Genomic DNA, 27,011 nt, shown 5'->3' with positions numbered 1-27,011 from the left:
TTCATTCTAGGCTTTTTTCAGAAATTAGAAAAAACTAAATTCACATTAAAATAAAATCACAAATTACAGCTTTATTCTAGACTTTTTGTCAGAATTTAAAAAAAAATTAAAAAATGAATTTAGAACAAAAAAAATTGAAATTAAAATAAAAGCACAAATTTATGAAAATCTTAAATTGAAATAAAAAAACATGTTGATTTTTTAGATTTATTATTGTGTCATTTGGATAACAAATAAACTGATGTGATTTTCTGATGTTTGATTTTATTTGATTTTCATTATAAACTAGACTGTGTGCTTCTTTTCACAGTGGTAATCTACGACTTCTAACTGTTGGAAAAGAGGTGTTACATCCTGTGAACACGTTAAACGGAGGGCATGGGTCAACTGTACGGTGTTTACAATGGGATAACTCGGTAAGTCAAGGTCATGGCTCAACTAGCTGTTTGGTTTTTACAATGGAATAACTCGGGTGAGTCAAGGTCATGGGTAAATCATGCTATGTTTACAGTGGGATAACACAGTAGGTGAAAGTCAGGGGTCAACTGCTATGTTTACAATAGGATTTATGTTAAGGTCAAAAGTCAACTGTGTGGTGTTTATGGTAGGATTACTCAAGTGCATAAAGATGAAAGTCAATGGGAATACCTTTGGTATGTAATAGATCAACTGTACACCATTTTATGGGGAGGCACAGTAAGTGAAGGTTTACGGTAAGATAACTCAAGTGAGTCAGGATAATAACTCTGGTAAGTCACAGTCATAGGTCAATAGTACGGTCTTTACAGTGGGATGATTGGGTAAGTCAAGGTCATGGGTCAATTGTGGGTGTTTATAGTGGGATGATTGGGTAAGTTAAGGTCATAGGTCAATAGTAAGGTCTTTGCAGTGGGATAATTGGGTAAGTCAAGGTCAAGGGTCAATTGTAGGTGTTTATAGTGTCATATATTGCAATATAAAAATCATAATATATTATCAAGTTGTTAATTCTCCAGTGAAATACAAACCAGAGTATAATATTTCTACTTCCGAAACCACTTACGCTGCCAATCAGACTTAAAAGATCACTTTCCATTCTCATAACACGGCATTGTTTTCAACCCCCCAGACAGTCTACACCCGTGAACAAAAATCTCAATCTCGCCTTCACATTGTTGTATTAAATTTGTTTGTTGTAAAAACATCCGCTTTTGTTTAAGCAGTCATCGCTTTGTATTCAGTAAAACGGTACATGAAATACGATGCCGCATCTTTAATCGCAGCGTTTTTTTGCTGTAATGTACAAAACTTTATGTTTGTTGAAACAGTATATCCAAAGTTGTTGGCAGTAAAGTGGTGCTTAGTCATTGAAACGACATTCCATAATTAATGTTTTTCGCTATTAAATTTCTCACCCGCATATTAGTTTCCAGTCATTCATTCATTCATTCTAATTTCCTCTCGCATTTTTTGTAAAATTGGGAGAAAGAAATTGCTACTGATTTAAATCATTGTCGTGAGAGAAGTTTGTTAATATTTGCCTTGAAATGCAGATACTACTGATAACTGAAATGCGCGTTCAATACTGAATAATGCATTATTTTCTCACAAATAGACATACATGTATGCGGTCTATGTACTGTAATCTTTTTAGCTCCGCTGTCGACTTTGTCGAGCGGAGCTTATCATATGAGTGATTGTCCGTCGTCGTCGTCCGTCGTCCGTGTCAATGTTTTACTTTTTCGACTTCTTCTTGAAAACTACAAGCCTGAATGCTTTGATACTTGGTGTATATGTACCTTGGGTAGACCTCTCTTAGATTTGTTCATTTCATGTTGATATCTTCAATTCTCTAATTTTGGTGAATATTTTTGTCATTTTTAGTAAAAAGTGATATTTTCGACTTCTTGTTGAAAACCGCAAGTGCAATTGCTTTGATATTACATATATAGGTACTACATGTGGACCTCTCTCAGATTTGTTCATTTCATGATGATATCTTCAATTCTCTAATTTTGGTGAATATTTTTGTCATTTTTAGTAAAAAGTGATATTTTCGACTTCTTGTTGAAAACCGCAAGTGCAATTGCTTTGATATTACATATATAGGTACTACATGTGGACCTCTCTCAGATTTGTTCATTTTGTAATGATATCTTTAATTCTCTAATTTTGGTGAATATTTTTGTCATTTTTGGTAAAAAGTGATATTTTCGACTTCTTGTTGAAAACCGCAAGTCCAATTGCTTTGATATTACATATATAAGTACTACATGTCGACCTCTCTCAGATTTGTTCATTTTGTAATGATATCTTCAATTCTCTAATTTTGGTGAATATTTTTGTAATTTTTGGTAAAAAGTGATATTTTCGACTTCTTGTTGAAAACCGCAAGTCCAATTGCTTTGATATTACATATATAGGTACTACATGTGACCCTCTCTCAGATTTGTTTATTTTGTAATGATATCTTTAATTCTCTAATTTTGGTGAATATTTTTGTAATTTTTGGTAAAAAGTGATATTTTTGACTTCTTGTTGAAAACCGCAAGTCCAATTGCTTTGATATTACATATATAGGTACTACATGTGACCCTCTCTCAGATTTGTTCATTTTGTAATGATATCTTTAATTCTCTAATTTCGGTGAATATTTTTGTAATTTTTGGTAAAAAGTGATATTTTCGACTTCTTGTTGAAAACCGCAAGTCCAATTGCTTTGATATATTATACATATAGGTACTACATGTGGACCTCTCTCAGATTTGTTCATTTTCTAATGATATCTTCTGTTCTTTAATTGCCATGTGCATTGCTAACAGCGGAGCTATCTCAGCCGACAGGCTGCTTGTTTATTTCCTCATAGTCATTAACTACTTTCATCTACAGAGTCCAAAACTAATAATATTTCGTGTATAGCTATAGAATACTCTCATCTGATAAAATTTTGGGAAAAATATTTCACTATCACTTAAGAATCATTTATATAAAAATTTTGTATTTACTCCGGCTCATGAATTTCAAATAAATTCGTCTTGGACGAAATTAATGTAATTTATGATATATGGTCAACCTTAAAGCTAATCGTATCTCAGATATTTCAATTTAATTTCTTTTAAATTTTGAGCCGTTTGTCAAAAAAATAATAAAACTGAGTAATTAATTATGATTTTAATGATGCTGTACACAATAAATACAAGTTCTGGTTGATGTGTACTGCTATTGGAAAAACAAAATATGAACTTTTATGGAATGTTATGTTTTAAAATGATAACTGTTGCAACCAATGAAAATTATTTATTTTTGACAAGATATATTGAGATACAATTTCATTTTAATTGAGAACATATCATGCACACAAGGATGTACAAGGAAAGTACTTATTCTGACCAAATTCTCCAAGAATATAAATTCACATTGCGCGATTTCAATTAATGTGGATGTGAAATGCGTTCTTATTCACCCACCTTTAAATCTTCTATAGCATAAAACACTTGGTGAGACACAAGGCTTGGCGAATTTCATACGTTGGGGAGAAAATTTAAAACAGACAGGGAGTCTTCACTAAATTTCATTGTTGCGAACAGCGCCTTTAAAATTATTAAATCACGAAGGTAATACAAATGCATATTTTTAGCTCTGCTGTCTACTTTTTTGAGCGGAGCTTATCATATGAGTGATTGTCTGTCCCGTCGTCATTTGTCGTCCGTGTCAATGTTTTACTTTTTCGACTTCTTCTTGAAAACTGCAAGCCTGAATGCTTTGATACTTGGTGTATATGTACCTTGGGTGGACCTCTCTTAGGTTTGTTCATTTCATGATGATATCTTCAATTCTCTAATTTTGGTGAATATTTTTGTCATTTTTGGTAAAAAGTGATATTTTTGACTTCTTGTTAAAAACCGCAAGTCCAATTGCTTTGATATTTCATATATAGGTACTACATGTGGACCTCTCTCAGATTTGTACATTTTGTAATGATATCTTCAATTCTCTAATTTTGGTGAATATTTTTGTCATTTTTGGTAAAAAGTGATATTTTTGACTTCTTGTTAAAAACCGCAAGTCCAATTGCTTTGATATTTCATATATAGGTACTACATATGGACCTCTCTCAGATTTGTTCATTTTGTAATGATATCTTCAATTCTCTAATTTCGGTGAATATTTTTGTAATTTTTGGTAAAAAGTGATATTTTCGACTTCTTGTTGAAAACCGCAAGTCCAATTGCTTTGATATATTATACATATAGGTACTACATGTGGACCTCTCTCAGATTTGTTCATTTTCTAATGATATCTTCTGTTCTTTAATTGCCATGTGCATTGCTAACAGCGGAGCTATCTCAGCCGACAGGCTGCTTGTTTATTTCCTCATAGTCATTAACTACTTTCATCTACAGAGTCCAAAACTAATAATATTTCGTGTATAGCTATAGAATACTCTCATCTGATAAAATTTTGGGAAAAATATTTCACTATCACTTAAGAATCATTTATATAAAAATTTTGTATTTACTCCGGCTCATGAATTTCAAATAAATTCGTCTTGGACGAAATTAATGTAATTTATGATATATGGTCAACCTTAAAGCTAATCGTATCTCAGATATTTCAATTTAATTTCTTTTAAATTTTGAGCCGTTTGTCAAAAAAATAATAAAACTGAGTAATTAATTATGATTTTAATGATGCTGTACACAATAAATACAAGTTCTGGTTGATGTGTACTGCTATTGGAAAAACAAAATATGAACTTTTATGGAATGTTATGTTTTAAAATGATAACTGTTGCAACCAATGAAAATTATTTATTTTTGACAAGATATATTGAGATACAATTTCATTTTAATTGAGAACATATCATGCACACAAGGATGTACAAGGAAAGTACTTATTCTGACCAAATTCTCCAAGAATATAAATTCACATTGCGCGATTTCAATTAATGTGGATGTGAAATGCGTTCTTATTCACCCACCTTTAAATCTTCTATAGCATAAAACACTTGGTGAGACACAAGGCTTGGCGAATTTCATACGTTGGGGAGAAAATTTAAAACAGACAGGGAGTCTTCACTAAATTTCATTGTTGCGAACAGCGCCTTTAAAATTATTAAATCACGAAGGTAATACAAATGCATATTTTTAGCTCTGCTGTCTACTTTTTTGAGCGGAGCTTATCATATGAGTGATTGTCTGTCCCGTCGTCATTTGTCGTCCGTGTCAATGTTTTACTTTTTCGACTTCTTCTTGAAAACTGCAAGCCTGAATGCTTTGATACTTGGTGTATATGTACCTTGGGTGGACCTCTCTTAGGTTTGTTCATTTCATGATGATATCTTCAATTCTCTAATTTTGGTGAATATTTTTGTCATTTTTGGTAAAAAGTGATATTTTTGACTTCTTGTTAAAAACCGCAAGTCCAATTGCTTTGATATTTCATATATAGGTACTACATGTGGACCTCTCTCAGATTTGTACATTTTGTAATGATATCTTCAATTCTCTAATTTTGGTGAATATTTTTGTCATTTTTGGTAAAAAGTGATATTTTTGACTTCTTGTTAAAAACCGCAAGTCCAATTGCTTTGATATTTCATATATAGGTACTACATATGGACCTCTCTCAGATTTGTTCATTTTGTAATGATATCTTCAATTCTCTAATTTTGGTGAATATTTTTGTCATTTTTGGTAAAAAGTGATATTTTCGACTTCTTGTTAAAAACCGCAAGTCCAATTGCTTTGATATTACATATATAGATACTACATGTGGACCTCTTTCAGATTTGTTAACTTCGTGGTGATATCTTCAATTATCTAATTTTGATGAATGTTTTTGTAATTTTTGGTGAAAAGTGATATTTTAAAATTCTTGTTGAAAACAGCAAGTCCCATTGCTTTATATACATATTGTTCATTTTCTAATGATATCTTCTGTTCTTTAATTGAAATGTGCATTGCTAACTGCGGAGCTATCTCAGCCGACTGGCTGCTTGTGCATAATACATGTGCTAATTTTATGCATAACTGCAGACATTCCACTTTGTCCTACAATGCAGCCAGGATTACATGTAGATCAGTACTTTGCCCTAGTACTCTGTAAAATTGATTCTCTACTTGTCAATCAAGTTATGGACCACTTAACCTTCTCACCTGAAATTCTTGGAATTTTCAAAAGATTTTGAGTTTGTCAGCAGCAACCCCCCCCCCCCCCCATATAAAATCTATTGATATATGTGACTTAACATTGTCTTACTAAAGTTTACCCAATCTATAACTACAATAGTTTATGTAGTTTAATACCTAGTAAATTTCCTGCATAGCAATATCTTACTAATATTGATATGCCCGGTACTAGTAAAGCATTAGTGTCTGTACATCCGTCTGTCCGTCAATCTAATCTGTGTATATAACTTTTTTTACACATTTTGTATGTAATATATAAAATTTATTAAAAATTGGTAATGTTGATTTAGTTATTTCACATGGAAGTAAAGGATGAATCTGGAATCAATATGAAGCTAGGTACAAGATTGTACCTGATTGGCTACCCATGGAGCTAAAAAATCTTTTTTTAGCTCCATGGGCTACCCAATCCTAACATTTAACAGGCAGACCAATCAGAGAGAAGCTTGTTTGTTGACAGGTTTTTGCTTTGACCAAACTTGTAATCTGTCAGGATATGTCTCATTCTAATCCAAGAAGATCACTGAATTAGGAATATTCTGTTCTTAGTTACCCTAGAAACAATTGTTGAGGTGCAATGTTTAGTTTCCAAAAATGGGAAGGGGTCTCATTTTTGCTTGATACATTTTGACATTTGTGTTTGTTTGTTTGTTTGTTTGTTGATAGACTGAAAGTCTAATAACTGGGGGAGAAGATGGCATGCTATCACTATGGACCAAAGAGGGGAAGATTGAAGAATTGTCCAAAGAGAGACCACAGAGGGAGACTAGGAAAGTCAGAACTGTAAGTATGCTATTATAATAATACTATTTTTGTTTCTTGGAGCAATACTTGTTTGCAACCATCCTTCTCAGATGAAAGTCTGGTTACAAAACTTCACAGTGCTTGTTTATGAACTTAAGTGTCAAGATGGCCGACTACCAGTACGAAGAAGAGCTGTTTGGGTTACCACTATTGTATATAATTTGATAAGAAGTCTGTTATTCCCCTGGAATCCATCCATGCCATGACTTTTTTATTAATGATTTACTTTTAAGGTTACTAGGCAATGCTGGGTAAACCCTATTCAAATCGAGTTAAAGGCCCAGGTATACTATACCGTAAATACGCTCCTAAACAATAGGGATTATTTCCTTGCTTGTCACGCTGTAGTAAACAGCTCCAGCCAAGCCCCGGTAAAAACGTGTTTTCTCGAACTTACAGGTCGATTATGTCATGCCAAAGTGGATGCATGTGACTATGAATATCACAGCAGTGACTGTGTGTTGTATTTATGACAATAAATTATGTACGAGCTGAGATTTTGGCAGATAAAAGTAAAAAAACATGAACCGGGGAAAGGGATGCGCGACTAATCTTGAATAATTACTACTGTCAATCAAAGTCACGTGATGTTGGACCGCTGAAACAGGATGCATTAGAATAGCCACACCTCCAATTCACACTTGCCCGGGGCAAGTGAATTGGGCCTTTAAAAATTTCACCAGATACTGTGAAATACTATTTTCGTTTTGCAATTTATTTTTGTTATTTTCACTGAAGAGATGATTCAGTGTAAATAAAATCCAGTGAATATACCTTTTTTTGTCCTATATTTTATGTTCAAATCAGTGAAAAAAAAAACTCAAAATGTCTTTCCAGCGAAAATTTATTCAAGCTAAAATAAAGTACTTTACAGTAGTCAAAATATGATCTAGTATGTAGTTGAGTAGTGTGTGTTAAATGTTGGAATATTGTGTGTTTTATCTCTAATCAGAGATGTACGGTGACTAGTCATTTAACCATATCTCCCTATCCGACCACCTGAGGGCTTCAGGTTTAATTGGTAGTTCTCTTTTTCAATGCTTGCAATATTCAGTATTTTGCTCACACAGAGACATCACATTTAGTGGTTGTTTGAAGGTATATAGCATACTATGTCACCAAAACATAGTATGTGTCTTTATTTGAAGAAGTCAAACAATTGGTTTGAATTGAATAACTCACCACTAAACTGGAAGACCTCATACTTACCAGCGTTTTTGAGCAGATGGGGAAAAAAATCACTTTTTTTTCAAAATGGCACTTTATTTAAACCTGTCATGTTTCAATGCCATGTGTTGATGAGTCATTAAGTAAATCTTAGGAAAACTGTTGATGAATTAATCGCTGAGGCACAACCAAAAATAGAAATATAATGACATGTGTTTTATTGAACTGTAACTGAAACCAAATATTTTTTTGTCACGTAGATAAAAAAGAAAATAATTGACCGAGTAAAGTGGTTAAAAACTGTCAGCTGCTTGACTGAAGTTACAAAAGTACTGTTTCCTTATAATGAGTCTACTGGTTTTATACAATTAAACCAACTTTATACCGACTGAATTTTATCCCTTAGTTTGAAGAAAGTGAAAAACGAGATGTGACATGATATTCTGTTATTTCAATTATTGTGTTATTGCTGACATATTTTTTGAGTAAAAACTGAAAATTGACTAAAATGTTGTCTGTTGGCTCAAATATTAGCGTTCATTTCCAGAAATATTGAAGAATATAAGAAAAATGTGCAGACAAATTTGGGTGAGAAAGTCTGGTGATGAAAAGGTTGAAATTAAGACGTCTGACATTACAATGGTATAATGTCAAATATGGGTTCACTACAGCAAAGCTACGATAAAAACATGTGCCTTTCATTATTGCTATTGAGTTAGTCACCTTGCTACAAATTCTACTTTATTTATGCATTTCTCAAACATTCGGTGTATTTTTGCAAACTAATTCATTACTGTACGGGAGATAGTGACTAATTCCAGGGGGGGGGGGTGAAAAATAATTGTTTTTGTTTTTGGAGAGCAACATTTCGTGATACTCCAGGAGTTATTTATAGTTTTGAAAACATTCTTTTCATTTTAAGAAACCATCACACAATGCTTGTTGCATGTTGACCTTGTCCCAGTGGTTCTAGCAGAGTTCATGTACACAATGAAAGGGTATTGTATGTTATTGCATTCCATTCTCTTACCTATCACTGCCTGGTACCTACCAACTGTCATGACTCAAAGTGTTTTTTTTTTACAAAACAACAATATTTTAGCGTTAAAAGCTTTTTTTTACATAATCACAGATAATTGTTAAAAGTAAAAAAAAAAATTATATTTAACTATTAATAATCATTGTTTTTGTTGATTTAAGAAAGAATTTTTAGTGCGTGTGAATTGCTATAAATTGAACAGTTTTAATAAACAGAAAATAATGATAAAGTTGAAAGCTGCATTTTTTCCCAATTTTTTTTGGTGACATGCCCAGCCATTTATTCATATTCACGTTTCATATTTATGATAGATGAGAAGAAAAAAAAGATGACAATGTTACACAGATGTTAATAAAAAAAATTGAAAATTTTGAAATTCCAAAATAGTTTACTCAAGACACGCTGTTAGTGTCGGCCGGCCGTAACGTACGTGTTTGAAATGCAATATCTTGTAGGGGCCAGTATTGAAAACAACAACTCCAAGGCTCATTACCTGTCTCATTTGCATGACAAAGAGACACCTGTTATGCCGAGTCATTGTTGCTCCGATCTGATCACCTGTACAGTGTCTAATACTGATTACTGGATTAAGTTTAGATCAGTTTTAAATTAATCGAAAACAATTATTTTCTTCAAGCTGTTGCGAATAAAATATGATTGAAGATGTTGTTCATTCTAGTCATTTGTAGGTAATAATTAAGTTTATTTGCTCTCATGAACTTGAATTTCACAAACAGTCAGTTCATAATATCCATGACATTTGAATTACCTTCTGGTGATTTGCAGTACATCTACAAAGGTTGGGTACACCTTTATAAGTAAATTTTTTTATGATATGCTATAGAAAGTAATTTTTCAGGGGTCACTTGGTTCTTGGTCTGCTTCACTGCTCATGTTTTAATGAAGTCACACCCCAATGAGAATATTGTGACAAAATAATGAATATAACTCTGCATTGTGTATACTGTGATGAACAAAATGACTCTAGTTTTACTAAAAATAGGGTTAAAACAATCTAAAATGGGATAAGGACAATACTGGAATGTAGTGAGGACAATACTAGAATGGGGTGAGGACAATACTAGAATGGGATAAGGGCAATACTAGAATGGAGTGAGGACAATACTAGAACGAGCTGAGGACAATACTAGAACGAGCTGAGGACAATACTAGAATGGGATAAGGACAATGCTGGAATGTAGTGAGGACAATACTAGAATGGGATAAGGACAATACTAGAATGAAGTGAGGACAATACTAGAATGGGATAAGGGCAATATTAGAATGGAGTGAGGACAATACTAAATTGGGATACAGGCTATACTACAATGGGATAAGGGCAATACTAGAATGGAGTGAGGACAATACTAGAACGAGGTGGGGCAATACTAGAATGGGATAAGGGCAATACTAGAATGGGATAAGGACAATACTAGAATGAAGTGAGGACAATACTAGAATGGGATAAGGGCAATATTAGAATGGAGTGAGGACAATACTAAATTGGGATACAGGCTATACTAAAATGGGATAAGGGCAATACTAGAATGGAGTGAGGACAATACTAGAACGAGGTGGGGGCAATACTAGAATGGGATAAGGGCAATACTAGAATGGAGTAAGGACAATACTAGAATGGGATCAGGACAATACTGGAATGGGATAAGGGCAATAGTAGAATTGGATAAGGGCAATAGTAGAATTGGATAAGGGCAATACTAGAATGGAGTAAGGACAATACTAGAATAGGATAAGGGCAATACTAGAATGGGATAAGGGCAATACTGGAATGGGATAAGGGCAATACTGGAATGGGATAAGGGCAATACTGGAATGGGATAAGGACAGTACTGGAATGGGATAAGGACAGTACTAGAATGGGATAAGGGCAATACTAGAATGGAGTAAGGGCAATACTAGAATGGAGTAAGGGCAATACTAGAATGGGATAAGGGCAATACTAAAATGGAGTAAAGACAATACTAGAATGGGATACAGGCTATACTAAAATGGGATAAGGGCAATACTAGAATGGATTGAGGACAATACTAGAACGAGGTGGGGGCAATACTAGAATGGGATAAGGGCAATACTAGAATGGGATAAGGACAATACTGGAATGGGATAAGGACAATACTAGAATAGGATAAAGGCAATAGTAGAATGGGATAAGGACAATACTAGAATTGGATAAGGACAATACTGGAATGGGATAAGGACAGTACTAGAATGGGATAAGGGTAATACTAGAATGGAGTGAGGATAATACTGGAATGGGATAAGGACAATACTAGAATGGGATAAGGGAAATACTAGAATGGGATAAGGACTATGCATTTGGGTTGAGGACTATACTGGAATGGAATAATGGCAATACTAGAACGGGATAAGGGCAATATGCATTTGGGTTGAGGACTATACTGGAATGGAATAATGGCAATACTAGAATGGGATAAGGACAATATGCATTTGGGTTGAGAACAATACTGGAATTGGATGAGGACAATACTAGAATGGGGTGAGGATAACTAAAATGGGATAAGGACAATACTAGAATGTGATCACAACAATAAGCTGGTACATTTGGAATAGGGTTGAAACAATCAAGAATGGGGTTATAACATCCATAGGATATGTTGTTTATGTTATGGAATGCTATTGATATGCAATTTATGCAGTTCATATGAATTTTGGTAGTAAATATTTCCAAATATTTCAATGCAAATAAACAAAATTAAGATGACCTTGAATGGGGTAAGCTGGGGATGATTCAAAACTTTTCCTTTGTAAAATAATCCAGAAAACAAACAATTTATACTTTATTGGGTTTGTACAAACCCAATGAATGGAAGAGGACATCCTGAATGGGGTAATAAAACTTAGAATGAGGTAAAGACTTATAGAATGGGATAATGGAGCCATGGTGTTTTTTTTTATAATGGCTCCTATGATAATGTGTTACCATATGTTGATTACGTGTTGGGTCTATTGATTAGGAAAGGTCAACCAAGAACTAAACCAAAATGTCTCACCAATTCATCGAATATACTAAAGTACTATATTTGTCAGAGTAACCATTGGATGCATCCCGTTTCAAACTGTCTCACATAGGTGTCCTGCACCATAATATAGTTCCTTGGATCTATGATCTCTATCAATTTACATTCACGATTCACCCTAGTTGCATGTATTGATTTCTCTCGATCATTGTCCTAGAATTTCTCAGGAAGCCGTGAATACCGGATCTATTTGTGGATTGCCTTGAGGGAGGCATTTAAATTTAGCTATCTGCAGACCTGTATACATCGCTGTGTTACTTAACTAACCATGAAATGAATTCTTCCTTTACGAATTATTGCCATCTCGCTGGCTACACTTGTTTACATACTTTGCACTGTTTTCTGGTTTTATTTCATGCTTGCAGGCATTAGTTTCTAAAAAAAGTATATTCTGTTATTTTTAAACGTTTAAGCTGTGATTAAAATAAAAAAAAAACAGACAGATGGAATATCCCTTGCTAACCAGTTTACAATTTGTTCTTAATTTGGTGTTTATATTATTATTACATTTACCACTTTGTCACTAAGTGTCTTTATGGACAGATTTGGAAATATTTTCTGTTCTGAATCAAAATAAATATGTTTATAATCAAATTTTTGTCTTATTTTGATTTTTTTTTTTTGTTCAGGATCTTGTTGTCATATTTCTTTTTAGTATTCAATGTCTCAATTCATCCTACCAATTCCAATTATTTTGTTGTTTGTGTTTTTATTTTCAGATGCACGCCGAAAAGTTGCCGAAGAAAATGCAGCGGCTGAAGATACGGCACACGACAAAACCCTACAAAAAGCAGTGCGATGCCACAAAGTCACAGCAACGCGACATCACAATGCAAGTCCAGTGTGACAATGCAAAGACGGTACAATGTGACAATGTAGTGGTACATTGTGACAATGCAGTGGTACATTGTGACAACGCAGTAGGACAGACGGACAATGACAATGCTAACTGATCGTTTAAAAGCAATTACTAGCAGTTGCTGAGTTCTCGTAGTGAGCAGTTTTCAGCACAATAGACAAAACAGTAAAACTATTTGATGTTGGTGGTCTTTGGGACCTACAAGTATTTTCAAATCTGCATGTCATGTGGAAACCACAATGCAAAATACAGAGACAAGCATCTATCATTGTTTACCTCACATTGAGAGGTGTTGCCATGGCAATAACGATAGGAGCCAAGGAAACATATGCATTCTGTGTTAATCACTGCAAAATATAAGCATGGTGCTTTGCAGAGTTGCCAAGGAAACTAACATCGCAGATATTTCTGGCTTTAAAGCAATGTAAGTTGGTGTGAACATAGTAAAACTGCTAGGAACTTTGTCTCTTATTGAAAAGCCTTTTTCGTCAAAACAATCGGTAAATAAATTCAAGCAAGATGGTTGCAGCAATATTTATGCTATTTATTTTTATCATAATACAGTGGTAACTGTAATGCAATGTTATATCATTCTCACATATGTGTGAAATATCAGTTTTATGGGATAAATTGTATTTAATTAACTGCTATACTATGAAGTGGTGCCAGAACCCTATCAAACAAATTTAAAAAAGTATTTTCACATCTTTGTGTGAGATTTTTTTCTCAGATCTTTTTTATTCCTCCAATTTTCTTATTCTTTTTTTTTTTCGTTGTTCATAATCAACAAATCAGCCATTTAATTTGAATCTGTGTAGCATTGATTTCCTGTTACATTATCACATTGCTACAAAAGTATCACTTATCAAAATCAACTTTTTGAGAACAGAGCTATGGCTATGAACTCCGTTCAACTAGATGCAGTCGAGTAAATATTTTTTTTTTTAGGGTTGTTAAAGACGATCCTTCTCTGTGTTTGATGCAAAGACCATCCTTTCTTTTTGAACCAATGTACAACTATACCTAAAGTGAAGACCTAACCAACCATTCTAAAATAGGTTCCATTTTGCATGCTATTTTGGGTGTATGTGCACTATTAAGACACTAAGTGTCCATTGAACTCTTTGTCATTTGTTTATGAATAATTCAACACTTTTGAAGAACCAATCAAATTCCTTACTAGCTCAGTCAATAGAAGCTCAACTCTGCGGTGATTGATGTTCCAATAGGTAAACTTCTCACCAACTCCAGATGTACCTTGGCTGAAGTTGTCATTTCACACAAGGTGCAACTCTGGCATATAGAACAAAACAGTATTACTCTGTGCAAGACTTACAAAAGTGATTCAAAAATATGTGAGATTAATATGATGCCAGTTTACAGTCAAGATATAAAATAGTAGTTTACATTCTGCATATGAATACAACCATAGTGGTTTACAACCTGCATAGATTAGATATTGACACAAGTGGGGGTTTAACGAAATGAACATATGACCAGAACAAGGGGTGACCAAGAGGTATAATTTGTTTATTTATTTATTTTATTGTTATTCTCAGCAATGGCTAATTTATTCTGTCGTAATTAGAGGAATTCAAAGCATCTGTTGAGAAATCAAAAAAATAAATAATGTTAGTGTTTCCACAAAGTTGTTTGAAAGTAAACAACTTGACAAATTTGTCAATACTAAGTACATGAAATAATGAAAAATATGTGTAATTCTGTCAGACATCTTAACTATCGTATTGCATTCTGGGTAATTAAGAATGGAGGCATTTAGCTTGATGGACATATTAAGTTGATAACATATTCAAACGTCCAAATGTTTATCGTTGTATTTGAACCTCAATACTTGATTTTTTTGCCATGTGCACATATTGCCTTTGACATGAATTTACTTTTAATTGCATAACATTTTTATAACTTTTTTTTTCAATAATTTGTTTATTAAATTTTTTCACTATCATGTATAGTAATTATTGTTTATGACTGTTGTTTGTGTGCGCGCCTGTGTTTTTTAGCATCCTCATGCACATAAAGACTTGAATTCTTGCATATACCTGGTAAATAAAATATTGATCTGTGACTCAACAATTTAGCTTTGGTTGGAACATTTGAATTGTTCATCTTAAAAATAACATGTTGAATGAAAACAAAAAAATTCCTATTTTTATAAGAAAAACAAATTTGCTGTTATTACACCGCAGCCATTGTTGATGATTTGCATTCTCTAAACTTTTGCATTGATGGAACATAGCAGTGAGTCATGTGTAACTTACCAGAATGCAAATTATTTAGAAATGGCAGCCACACAATATATACGCGAATTGTTGTATTTGCATAATCATCACATTTTGGTATTGCATAGTAAATTCAATACATACTAAGTATTTGCACAGATAGATGCTTAGAGGTGTTGTCTCTCTCTCTGCAACCCGACTATGGCCATATTTTTCAATAGTTGTGCACAAAACCTCACTCCTAAGTCACAATATGGCAAAAGTCTTTTTCTTGGTAAAATAAGTAAAAGTGATGTTTACGAGATTTCTTTGTACTAAGTGTGGTGTTCACAAGATTCTTATTTACTAAGTGTGGTATTTGCAAGATTATTTTGTACTAAGTGTGGTGTTTACAAGATTATTGTGTACTAAGTATGGTGTTTACAAGATTATTTTGTCCTAAGTATGGTGTTTACAAGATTATTTTGTACTAAGTATGGTGTTTACAAGATTATTTTGTACTAAGTGTGGTGTTTACAAGATTATTTTGTATTAAGTGTGGTGTTTACAATATTGCTTTGTACTAAGTGTGGTGTTTACAAGATTATTTTGTATTAAGTGTGGTGTTTACAATATTGCTTTGTACTAAGTGTGGTGTTTACAATATTATTTTGTACTAGGTATGGTGTTCACAAGATTATTTTGTACTACGTGTGGTGTTTACAAGATTGTGTACTAAGTGTGGTGTTTACAAGATTATTTTGTACTAAGTGTGGTGTTTACAAGATTATTTTGTATTAAGTGTGGTGTTTACAATATTGCTTTGTACTAAGTGTGGTGTTTACAATATTATTTTGTACTAGGTATGGTGTTTACAAAATTCTTTTGTAATAAGTGTGGTGTTTACAAGAATCCTTTGCAGTAAGTGTCATGTTTACAAGCTTCCCTTGTATTAAGTGTGGTGTTTACAAGATTATTGTGTACTAAGTATGATGTTTACAAGATTATTTTGTCCTAAGTATAGTGTTCACAAGATTCGCTTGTGCTAAGTATGGTGTTTACAAGATTATTTTGTACTAAGTATGGTGTTTACAAGATTATTTTGTACTAAGTATGGTGTTTACAAGATTATTTTGTACTAAGTATGGTGTTTACAAGATTATTTTGTACTAAGTATGGTGTTTACAAGATTATTTTGTACTAAGTGTGGTGTTTACAAGATTATTTTGTACTAAGTATGGTGTTTACAAGATTATTTTGTACTAAGTATGGTGTTTACAAGATTATTTTGTACTAAGTATGGTGTTTACAAGATTATTTTGTACTAAGTGTGGTGTTTACAAGATTATTTTGTACTAAGTATGGTGTTTACAAGATTATTTTGTACTAAGTGTGGTGTTTACAAGATTATTTTGTACTAAGTATGGTGTTCACAAGATTATTTTGTACTAAGTATGGTGTTTACAAGATTATTTTGTACTAAGTATGGTGTTTACAAGATTATTTTGTACTAAGTGTGGTGTTTACAAGATTATTTTGTACTAAGTATGGTGTTTACAAGATTATTTTGTACTAAGTGTGGTGTTTACAAGATTATTTTGTATTAAGTGTGGTGTTTACAATATTGCTTTGTACTAAGTGTGGTGTTTACAATATTATTTTGTACTAGGTATGGTGTTTACAAAATTCTTTTGTAATAAGTGTGGTGTTTACAAGAATCCTTTGCAGTAAGTGTCATGTTTACAAGCTTCCCTTGTATTAAGTGTGGTGTTTACAAGATTATTGTGTACTAAGTATAGTGTTCACAAGATTATTGTGTACTAAGTATAGTGTTCACAAGATTCGCTTGTGCTAAGTATGGTGTTTACAAGATTATTTTGTACTATGTGTCGTGTTTACAAGACTATTTCCTACTAAATGTTGTGTTTACAAGATTATTTTGTACTATGTGTCGTGTTTACAAGATTATTTTGTACTAAGTGCGTTGTTTACAAGATTCCTTTGTACTATGTGTGGCGTCTACAATAGTCTTTTGTACTATGTGTGGTGTTTACAAGATTACCTTGTACTGAGTGTGGTGTTTACAAGATTATTTTGTACTAAGTGTGGTGTTTACAATATTATTTTGTACTAGGTATGGTGTTTACAAAATTCTTTTATAATATGTGTGGTGTTTACATGATTTCTTTGTATTAAGTGTGGTGTTTACAAGATAGTGTACTAAGTGTGGTGTTTACAAGATAGTTTTGTACTAAGTATGGTGTTTACAAAATTATTTTGTACTAAGTGTGGTGTTTACAAGAGTATTGTGTACTAAGTGTGGTGATTTACTACAAACACCATCATTGTTGCTGCTGCGTGAGTTTGTAGATGTACAATATGTCGATGGTCGGATCAGAAAAACTCGTTGGACTCCCTCACCAACCACCTGTCCGATTAAACCAGATAGTTTTCAACAAATACACTTTCTAGTATCCGGGATAGATTTCAACAAAGAAACTTCTGAGTTATGGTTTCCATCGAAGACCGATTCTGCAGGAAATGGTTACGGAAAATTAAAGACATATTTATAACACTAGACAGTTATGACAGGGATAAATAGAATGACCTGGTCACGTGACTGAAAGTAGTATAAATGTTTGTCGTATATATAAGATATATCACTGATAATTCGGTGTGCCGCCAAACTTCTAAAATCCACCAAACCCCGAAACTTCTGTTACCTACGTGACACCTTTTAGGAGTCCTTGGGTAGTAATCAAATACTCAGATATTAAAAACGGGCTTGTGAAAAATAATTAGCTTAATTAACTTGTTGATTATGCGTACATACCTCTGCAAAATATAGATATAAATAAACAGTTGATGTGTTCATGCAGATCTGCAACTGTTAGTGTCGTAATATTATATTCTACATAACAGACCCTTGCCAAGAAAGGACAAATTAAGTTATTACGAGTCACGTGACGAATGCAAGAACCCTAAGCATGTGACATAACTAGTTTAAACCGCGAGGAAAGTGGTCACCATTTCTTCACTTCAGTTACGATTTTATTCACTTGTGCGATATATATATGTACATTTTTCACCGACCTGTAAAGAACACATATTATTTTTGCTAGCTTTTTATTTCTTAAGTGCCGACTTGAACGCGGTGGTTTGACTCATCACAATTGATTCGGAGATTGTTTGATTTATCGCCGGCAAATGATATATATGTTTTCGACGGATTAACGATGTTGAATGCAACAAACACCGTAAGTCTAATCCGATGATTTACATCATTGATTACTACAAATAGCTTTTGAATTTCAATTTAGAAGTCTATCAACCCATTTGGATGTCAGTTAGTGCTCGGTCCATGCACGGGCACGTCTGTGTATCCCACTAAGCAGGTGGCAACATGAAATGTCTAACCAATGGTTTGAAAATAAATAAACTATTCCGCTATGCATTATGTCATATTGATATTGTAAAATGCCGGATTTCGATACGACAATTTGGAAAATTGGACTGTAAACAGAGTTGATTTCTGATAGATCATTTTCTCTTGTTTGTCGATGATTGGTCAGGTATCAAAAGCCTGCAGTTAGTATATGCAGTAGTAAAGTATTTTTTTAACTTGGTAACATACTAACCTATACCTACATCATTTTAAATTTATTATTTTAATTTATACTGTGCCCGTCGTGTTAGCAAAGGGACGGCACGTGTGTTGGTATGATGGTTTTCCCAACGTGATGTCCAATTAGTCAGGTGGCATAGCAAGATGATGTGGACATTCAGGACAAAAATACCAAACTTAGTCCACGTATTCCTAATTGCATTACCTGTTGATTTTTAATAAGTTCCACTTCCACTAAACATATTATGGCGGCCATCTTGGATTCTAAGATGGCCGCTATGTAAAAACCCGTAACAACCATTATCGTGGTTTCTAAGCTACTTAGGCTCAAAATGTTGGTGTCTAAATATACATTTTCTTGGGCAAATAAAACAATTATGCTATTTAGAATATTATTAAATACTTATTTTTGTGTCAAACTTCACACCCTTGTTTAGAACAAAATATAAAAATACAACATTTCAAGAACAAATTAGTGAAATGATAGCAAGAAGACATGTCGATGAGAAGTGCTTGATCAGTATATTGTAGATACACTAGTACTGAACTTAAACTAGATACGTGACATAGATAGTTCAGACAAATTATAATAGTATTGAACCACATGTCAGTATAGATGCACTACTAATATTGTAAATGTACATGTATTGAACTTATCTTGTATGCATATACTTCACTTTTCAAAGTGACAACTGCACAATTTAGTGCATTTCCATTGTGCTTTTTACAACCACTTCTTGCGCCACATCCTCTCTGACTCTTGCATGCACGCCTGACCAGTTCTGTGCATGCCTTTAGGAGGCCATTGGTTGAGTGCTCCAAACAGGCATTCATGATTGCTTACCAAGAGTCCAGCCCCAACAGGTACAAGTTTTTGACTTTGTTCAATGGTAGACCATATTCCAGCTTGGTATGTAACTCTTTTTGTGTGCTGCAATAGTGCATCATGGGTAGGTAGAATGGTCTCCATTGTCTTCTCCTTCTGACAGTATATTGCCTTAATTGCTTCATGAATGTGTTGCAGCTCACTCGTCTTATCGTGTATAATCACTGTGAAGCGTTCCAGTAGCTGATAGTGTGGGTCATTTGCTTCTACCTTAGAGTATTGGTTGAGTGCCATTAAGGTAAATGCACGGGTAACATCAGCGTAACTCTTCCATGCTGCCTATGCTGACTTTTTATCCTTTCCATAGAAAGCAAAGGTGGTGTCGCATCCGATAAAGCAGTGGAAGATAGGTAAAGCCCAAAATATCATATATACCATTGATGGGATGATATGTTAAGTGTTTATCTGTACCAAAAGCAATCCAAATATTGACATCTTCAGCCAAAGTGATCAAAAGTTGAAACTTGCCAATATGGATAACAAGAACATCTGTGTGAACAGCTTGTACCAAACATTTAGCACAATCATTCAGTATAGCATCCAGTATACGGATCAGCAGCCTGGCATCTGCTTCATCGTGGTTGCATGGTGGCAATGAACAATTGGTTTCTTGATGAATGATTGCAGTACCAGATGTAATAATGATTTCCTTGTTGTCGGGACATTTGATGGTAGCAATCTTGTGGGAAAGAAATGAAAACAGTTCCTGTTTAATGGTCGGGTCACGCAAGAAGTCAGACCAGTTTCCTGGAATCTTGTTTTTACCAGCAATCTTTCTTCAAATACCTTTTCCTCGTTTTTCTCTTGTAGCTTATTTTATAGTGCAAGGAATGTAGGTGTCCCATACCACGTCAATTCGTTTTGAGTGTTCTAACTGTTTCAGAATGTGTGGAACAAAGATACGGTCAGCATTCTCATCAAATGTTCCAATTCCAAAAGAGGAGAGCAAGTGTACCACAGCAGCCACATCAAGGACTTTTACATCAAAGCAAACAGGAGGGTCTTTCCCATTGTCTTGTGTCAGTATGTTCAATAGATCAGACTTTTCTTTTTCTTTCTGCATGAAAAAAACCCTCTTCATGGTGATAAAAGCAATTATTTTCTTTTGGAACGAAGTCAGCCTCAAACGCCCTCAATAGCCATGCTTGTTCAGGCCCTGAGATCATCCACTTCCTGAAGGCTGAAGGATATTCAGTAAGTTCAACTGCCCCACCAGAGCCCTTGACTGTTTCATTATTCTGCTCATGTGCCTTGTCTATTGCCATGCCCGAAAATCTGTTGGTTGCTTTGTGGATGACCCAATGACTATGACTTTGAAACTCGCCGAGAATTGGTTCTGGAAGATTTTCCATGTCTCTGATGTGTATTGGTAGCCACCGGGCATAATTGTTGTGGTCTAATGCAAAGAACCATGGGACCAGTGGCTTTAGGCCTTCCACATACAAAGGGGGAATTACCCTCACGTTGTAATCTGATGAAAATAAAACCCATGAGCTCTATGTTTAGAATTGTATCCCAGTACTAAAATGTTGGCTCTTCTTTGGTTTTACCGTCATTGGATTCCTGGATGAGTAGGAGAGCATTTTGCTGAAGCTTTGATAGGGCTAAAGCAGTTACCTGGTGAGCATATCTTGTCCTTGTTACATGTGTGGCCTACAGAAAAGAGTCAGTACCTGATTCCAGCTTTTGTCAAAGCATTGATCCACCTAGATCCCTCCAAATAGTCACCATACACTTTTAACATGGTCATTTCAACATTATGATGCATTTGTCCTCCCCATGTGTGTCAGGCCAATTCCATTGAGTGAGCTTGGCTAGTGCATAAAGTAGTGCATTCACTGCTACAACATGCATCTGTCCAGGATTAAGGAATTATGTAGCCCAGTGCACAACATTTATTCCATGGTTGACCATAGCTGATGTCGCTGCCTTCTCATAAAACAGTGGCAAAAGTTGTGCGTAGAGTAGAATGCACGTCTACTAATGAACTTCTACTTTTCCCATTACTTGACCAGCATACTCCACCCAGTCCTTCTCCTTCAGCTCTGTATCTTCAATTTCGCCATCTTCGGAGTAGAAGTATATGACAGCTTGGGAACTACAACTGTTGTTGTCTTCATAGCCACAGCTGGCACAGTTGTAAACTTATCAGGTAACTCATGATTCTTCTTGGCATTAGGTGAAGACATACTGAGTTTATTTTTTCTGCTACCCAAATTTAACGAAGCGGGAAACTGAAACAGGTTGTACCATGAAAAGACCCCTGGGTGGGCAGTTGTACTCGAAAGATTGTAATCCAAGTTCTCAAGTGCTCCAACAGTGAATAGTCTACGTCGAAGTTGGGCAGGAACCACCACCCTTTTCTTCTGATAATTCTCACAGACAGCAGTTGCAAGCTGGTTCTCAAACTTACACTAAGACCGAAGTCAAAAAGCTGGTTAATATTTTTTTTAGACCGAGTCTCTGAAATGGTGAGAATTGGCAGAAGCTGATGAATGTTTCTTGAAGTTAAAGACAATAAGCTGTGAACTTGAGAGGTTTGCCTGTGAGTTTATCAAATCTTGATCTTTCAAATCAGAACCATTTAACAGCATTTAAACCAGAGTTTTCAGTGTGAGCACTGACCCTCGATGACACCCAGAAGGAAAAGTTCAATCCATTAAAGTTATCATCTCATTACACACAATATTGGCAGCTTTTGCAAGCAATAGTGCACAAGTATGTGAGAATTTTTTTTAAGTCGTTTCATGTTAATCTCTTTTTCAATACCAAAGTCTTGTAGACGTTTTTCATATAGGTGGTGCAGAACTGAAAATTTGAAGAGGAAGGTTCCATCTTCCACACAGTTTTCTACATAGGTAAATAGTTCCATGGGAGCTCTGGCCTTTATAATCTTCTCCTCAGAACCACCAGTGGATTAGCAATGATCGATGTTGATTTCTTAATTTTGTCAAACACTGGAAATGATACTTAGCATCTATTGCAACAAGATCTCCACCTTTTAGCTTAGTCATTAACTTTGAGTCGTTTAGATCCTTTGCCATCAGTTTCAAGTTGTCATTAATACAGGTATACTCATGGAGATGTCCATCTATTTCTTGACAAAACAAACAAGCTATTGTGTTTACTGGGTGACGTCGAGGTTGTTTCTCTTCACTTTCTGCTACAGTTTCTTCACTCTGTCGCTTTTTAGTACCTGTTTGTACACCGCATCGTGGATTTATTTTCACCAAACAGTTAAACCAATAATTGTTTAATGGATTGGTTAGTTAATTCGGCCTGGGGGGGGGGGGTCGGTTGATCAGTAGGGGGTACCCTGTTTTTGATATCATGAATAGGGGGGTCACCATGTTTTCCAGAATTCACACATGCACTCATGCATATATTTTTAAAAATTAATCGTACAAATGTGTTTTAATAATAACTATTACCTATATGGCCTAAAAATTGGTTGATGCAAAAATGTTATAGGCTAAATGTTTTGAGGTTAAAGTTGCCAAATAGCTAACAGATTATGCAATGCGGCTAGAACCCCAATTATACAGTTAAGTTTTAAACACATCGCAAGTCCATGTGCTGCTGATATCAGATTATTTTATTTAAAGTCTGAAGTCTTCATGATATTTACTGGATTTATCCAACTATAACAGGAGACGGAAAAACAACACATCAATTAGTACAAAAAGCAGTGACAGTTTTTGTTCAGCAAATCAAAAAAGTAAAATTTTTTGTTTTTTTAACTTTTAAATATGCACATTTTGCTCTGTGAATACCAATCTGATTAAAATCTGATGTAGTGTACGGGCTTTAATTATTTTGGCTATAATCTTATTTTAATTTAATTTTTTATTATATTTGTTATTGATGCCCTTTTATTTTATTATTTTACTTTGACTTTGAGATTTTTTTTTTAATTACGCCCTACCTACATCTGATCCGACGCCTATGTAACGAGATTTCAACGAGACCCACTATCGACGATTTTAGTCAACGAATCACATACCTCCTTCTATAGCGCACATGATGACGTCACCGGGTGGCAAACACACTCAAATAAAATGGCGGATTATACCGACATCACAAATTCTTAGTTTGTTGAACAAAACGAAACACGTGAAAGATAACCAATAAAAAGAGGTGGTGACCCAACTGGTTTCTATGGAAACAGCGACTGTGATGTCCTCAGCGTAAAGCAATACTCTGAAGGCCATTTTCAATTGTAAATTGGTCAAAATGTTTACGTAATTGAAAATATAGTTCGGTTAGTCCGTGTTTTTTAGTCTCCGTTTGGACGCAGTCCGAAAACGGGGACTTATGTTTTGACCTTTGTGCGTCTGTGTGTCCGTGCGTGCGTCCGGACCTGTATCTTAGACATTCCTGGACCAATACAATCAAACTTTACACACACATCATACATAATATTATACATATGCACTTCAATTTGTTTCACAATCTGATTCAAGATGGCCGAATGGTGGCCATTTTTGTGTATAAAAAATCATCAAAACCAAGCATTTATGGGAGGATTTTATTTAAACATACGTTGGACATTATGGAACCGCACATCATTTTATTTTATAATGAATGCAGTTCTAGTGTCATATCTCTGCCATACTTTGACTGATTATGATCAAAGTGTATATATTCATTATACATCAAGACATAGATATATTGGTTTGACTATCTGATTCAAAATGGCCAAATGGCAGACGTTCTGTGCTAAAAAATCATCAAAAATCAAGCATTTCTGGCATTCCAGAACTGAATCTTGGTGTTTTTTGATGGATTTTGTTCAAACTTAGTACATATGTTGGACATTATGGGACATTGATACACATCATTTTATTTTTCAGATTCAATTAAAAATGGCCGACTGGCGGCCATTTTGTTTTAATGGATGCAGTTCTAGTGCCATGTGTCTGCCATACTTTGACTGATTATGATCAAATTTTAAAAAATCATTATACATCATGACATAGATATATTGATTTGACTATCTCATGCGTTTATGGTTGGATTATGTTCAAACTTGTTACATGTATTAGAGATTATGGGTTCCTGATGCATGTCATTTAATTTTTCAAATCGGATTCAAAATGGCTTATAAAGCCATACATGTATCTCTGATATGCTTTGACTGATTATGTTCAAATATACATTATACATGTATTCAAAATGGCCGACTTGTGGCCATTTTGTTTTGCTGTTCCAGAGCAATATGGACAAGTAAATACAAAATGTCAATCATTTTAATGTTAAAAATCATCATAATCAAGCATCATCTTCTGGATCCATATTTCTGGCATGTTTACGTTTCAACTATATTACTATAAACAAGACTATATATCTTAAATTTGATACCTAATGGGGACTGTGCAATGCTTGACTTGGTTCCTTTGAATTGCTAACAACCAACAACAACAGTAAAAAACGTTCATGTAATCCCTGTATGGGACACCTACATCTCTAATGAGCTGTTTGTTTGAGATAGGTGGTGTAATGTCTTTTTTTTCGTGACTTCGTTTCCTTGCAATCAGTTCAGCTTACATCACAAGTTATATTTTGTTTTACAAAAGTAATCTGAGGTGTGAATGGACAAAACGGTGCTTTCACAATGACAATTTATTTATGTTCTAGATCATGTATAATGACGCCAATCTACGTGTTGACAAAGGTCACCATTAATGTTGACAATCCATGTGCTAAGTCACCATTAATTATGCCAATTTACGTTTTGTGTCACCATTAATGTTGTCAGTCTATGTGTTGGGTCACCATTAATTTGCCAATCTATGTGTTGGGCAAATTAATGCTGCCACTCTATGTGCTGGGTCACCATTAATGTTGCCAATATATGTGTTGGGTCACAATTAATGTTGCCAGTCTATGTGCCGAGTCACCATTAATGTTGCCAGTCTATGTGCTGAGTCACCATTAATGTTCCTATTCTACGTATCGTGTCACCATTGATGTTGCCTATCCGTGTGCTAGGTCACCATTAATGATGCCAATCTACGTTTTGGATTAGCATTAATGTTGCCAATAAATGTGCTAGGTCATCATTAATGTTGCCAATTTACGTTTTGTGTTACCAATAATGTTGCCAGTCTATATGTTGGGCCACAAAAATTAATGTTGCCCATCTATGTGCTGAGTCACTAATGTTAATTAATGTTGCCACTCTATGTGCTAGGTCACCATTAATGTTGCCAATCCATGTGCTAGGTCTTCATTAATGATGCCAATTTACGTTTTGGGTTACAATTAATGTTCCTAATCCATGTGTTAGGTCACCATTAATGATGCCAATTTACGTGTTGGGTAAGATGTAATGTTGTCAATATATGTATTGGATCAAACTTAATATAGTCAATTTATGTGCTGGGTCAAACCTAATGTTGTCAATCTATGTATTGAATTAAACTTAATGTTGCCAATCTATGTATTGAATCAAACCTAATGTTGTCAATCTATGTGTTGAATCAAACTTAATGTTGTCAATCTAAGAATTGAATTACACCTAATGTTGTCAATCTATGTGCTGGATCAAATTGAATGTTGTCAATCTATGTGCTGGATCAAACTTAATGTTGTCAATCTATGTATTAGCTCAAACTGAATGTTGTCAATCTATGTGCTGGATCAAACCTAGTGTTGTCAATCTATGTATTGGATCAAACTTAATGTTGTCAATCTATGTATTGAATTAAACCTAATGTTGTCAATCTATGTGTTGAATCAAACTTAATGTTGTCAATCTAAGTATTGAATTAAACCTAATGTTGTCAATCTATGTATTGGATCAAATTTAATATTGTCAATCTGTGTATTGAATTAAACCTAATGTTGTCAATATATGTATTGAATTAACCCTAATGTTGCCAATATATGTGTTGAATCAAACTTAATGTTGTCAATCTAAGTATTGAATTAAACTTAATGTTGTCAATCGATGTATTGAATCAAACTTAATGTTGTCAATCTGTGTATTGAATTAAACCAAATGTTGTCAATCTATGTATTGAATCAAACTTAATGTTGTCAATCTAAGTATTGAATCAAACTTAATGTTGTCAATCTAAGTATTGAATTAAACCTAATGATGTCAATCTATGTATTGAATTAAACCTAATGTTGTCAATCTATGTATTGAATCAAACTTAATGTTGTCAATCTATGTATT

General features: G+C 34.2%; 1 protein-coding gene across 1 annotated transcript in view; it reads left to right on the top strand.

Annotated features, from left to right (window-relative positions):
* Positions 1–15,192, top strand: part of LOC102806769 (WD repeat-containing protein 89-like) — a 44,165-nt gene extending 28,973 nt beyond the window's left edge. Inside the window, exons 13-15 of the mRNA XM_085500062.1 lie at positions 311–416; positions 6,837–6,953; positions 12,959–15,192. Coding sequence (XP_085356188.1) covers positions 311–416; positions 6,837–6,953; positions 12,959–13,192 — 457 coding nt within the window. The 3' untranslated portion in view covers positions 13,193–15,192. The remainder of the gene's footprint in view (positions 1–310; positions 417–6,836; positions 6,954–12,958) is intronic.
* The last annotated feature ends 11,819 nt before the right edge of the window (positions 15,193–27,011 follow it).

This window comes from Saccoglossus kowalevskii, chromosome 6 (assembly GCF_978046115.1).
Source record: "Saccoglossus kowalevskii chromosome 6, keSacKowa6.1, whole genome shotgun sequence".
Classification (NCBI taxonomy): Eukaryota; Metazoa; Hemichordata; class Enteropneusta; family Harrimaniidae; genus Saccoglossus; species Saccoglossus kowalevskii.
Note: the sequence above shows the minus strand (reverse complement) of the source record. Positions and strands in the feature narration are given on the sequence as shown.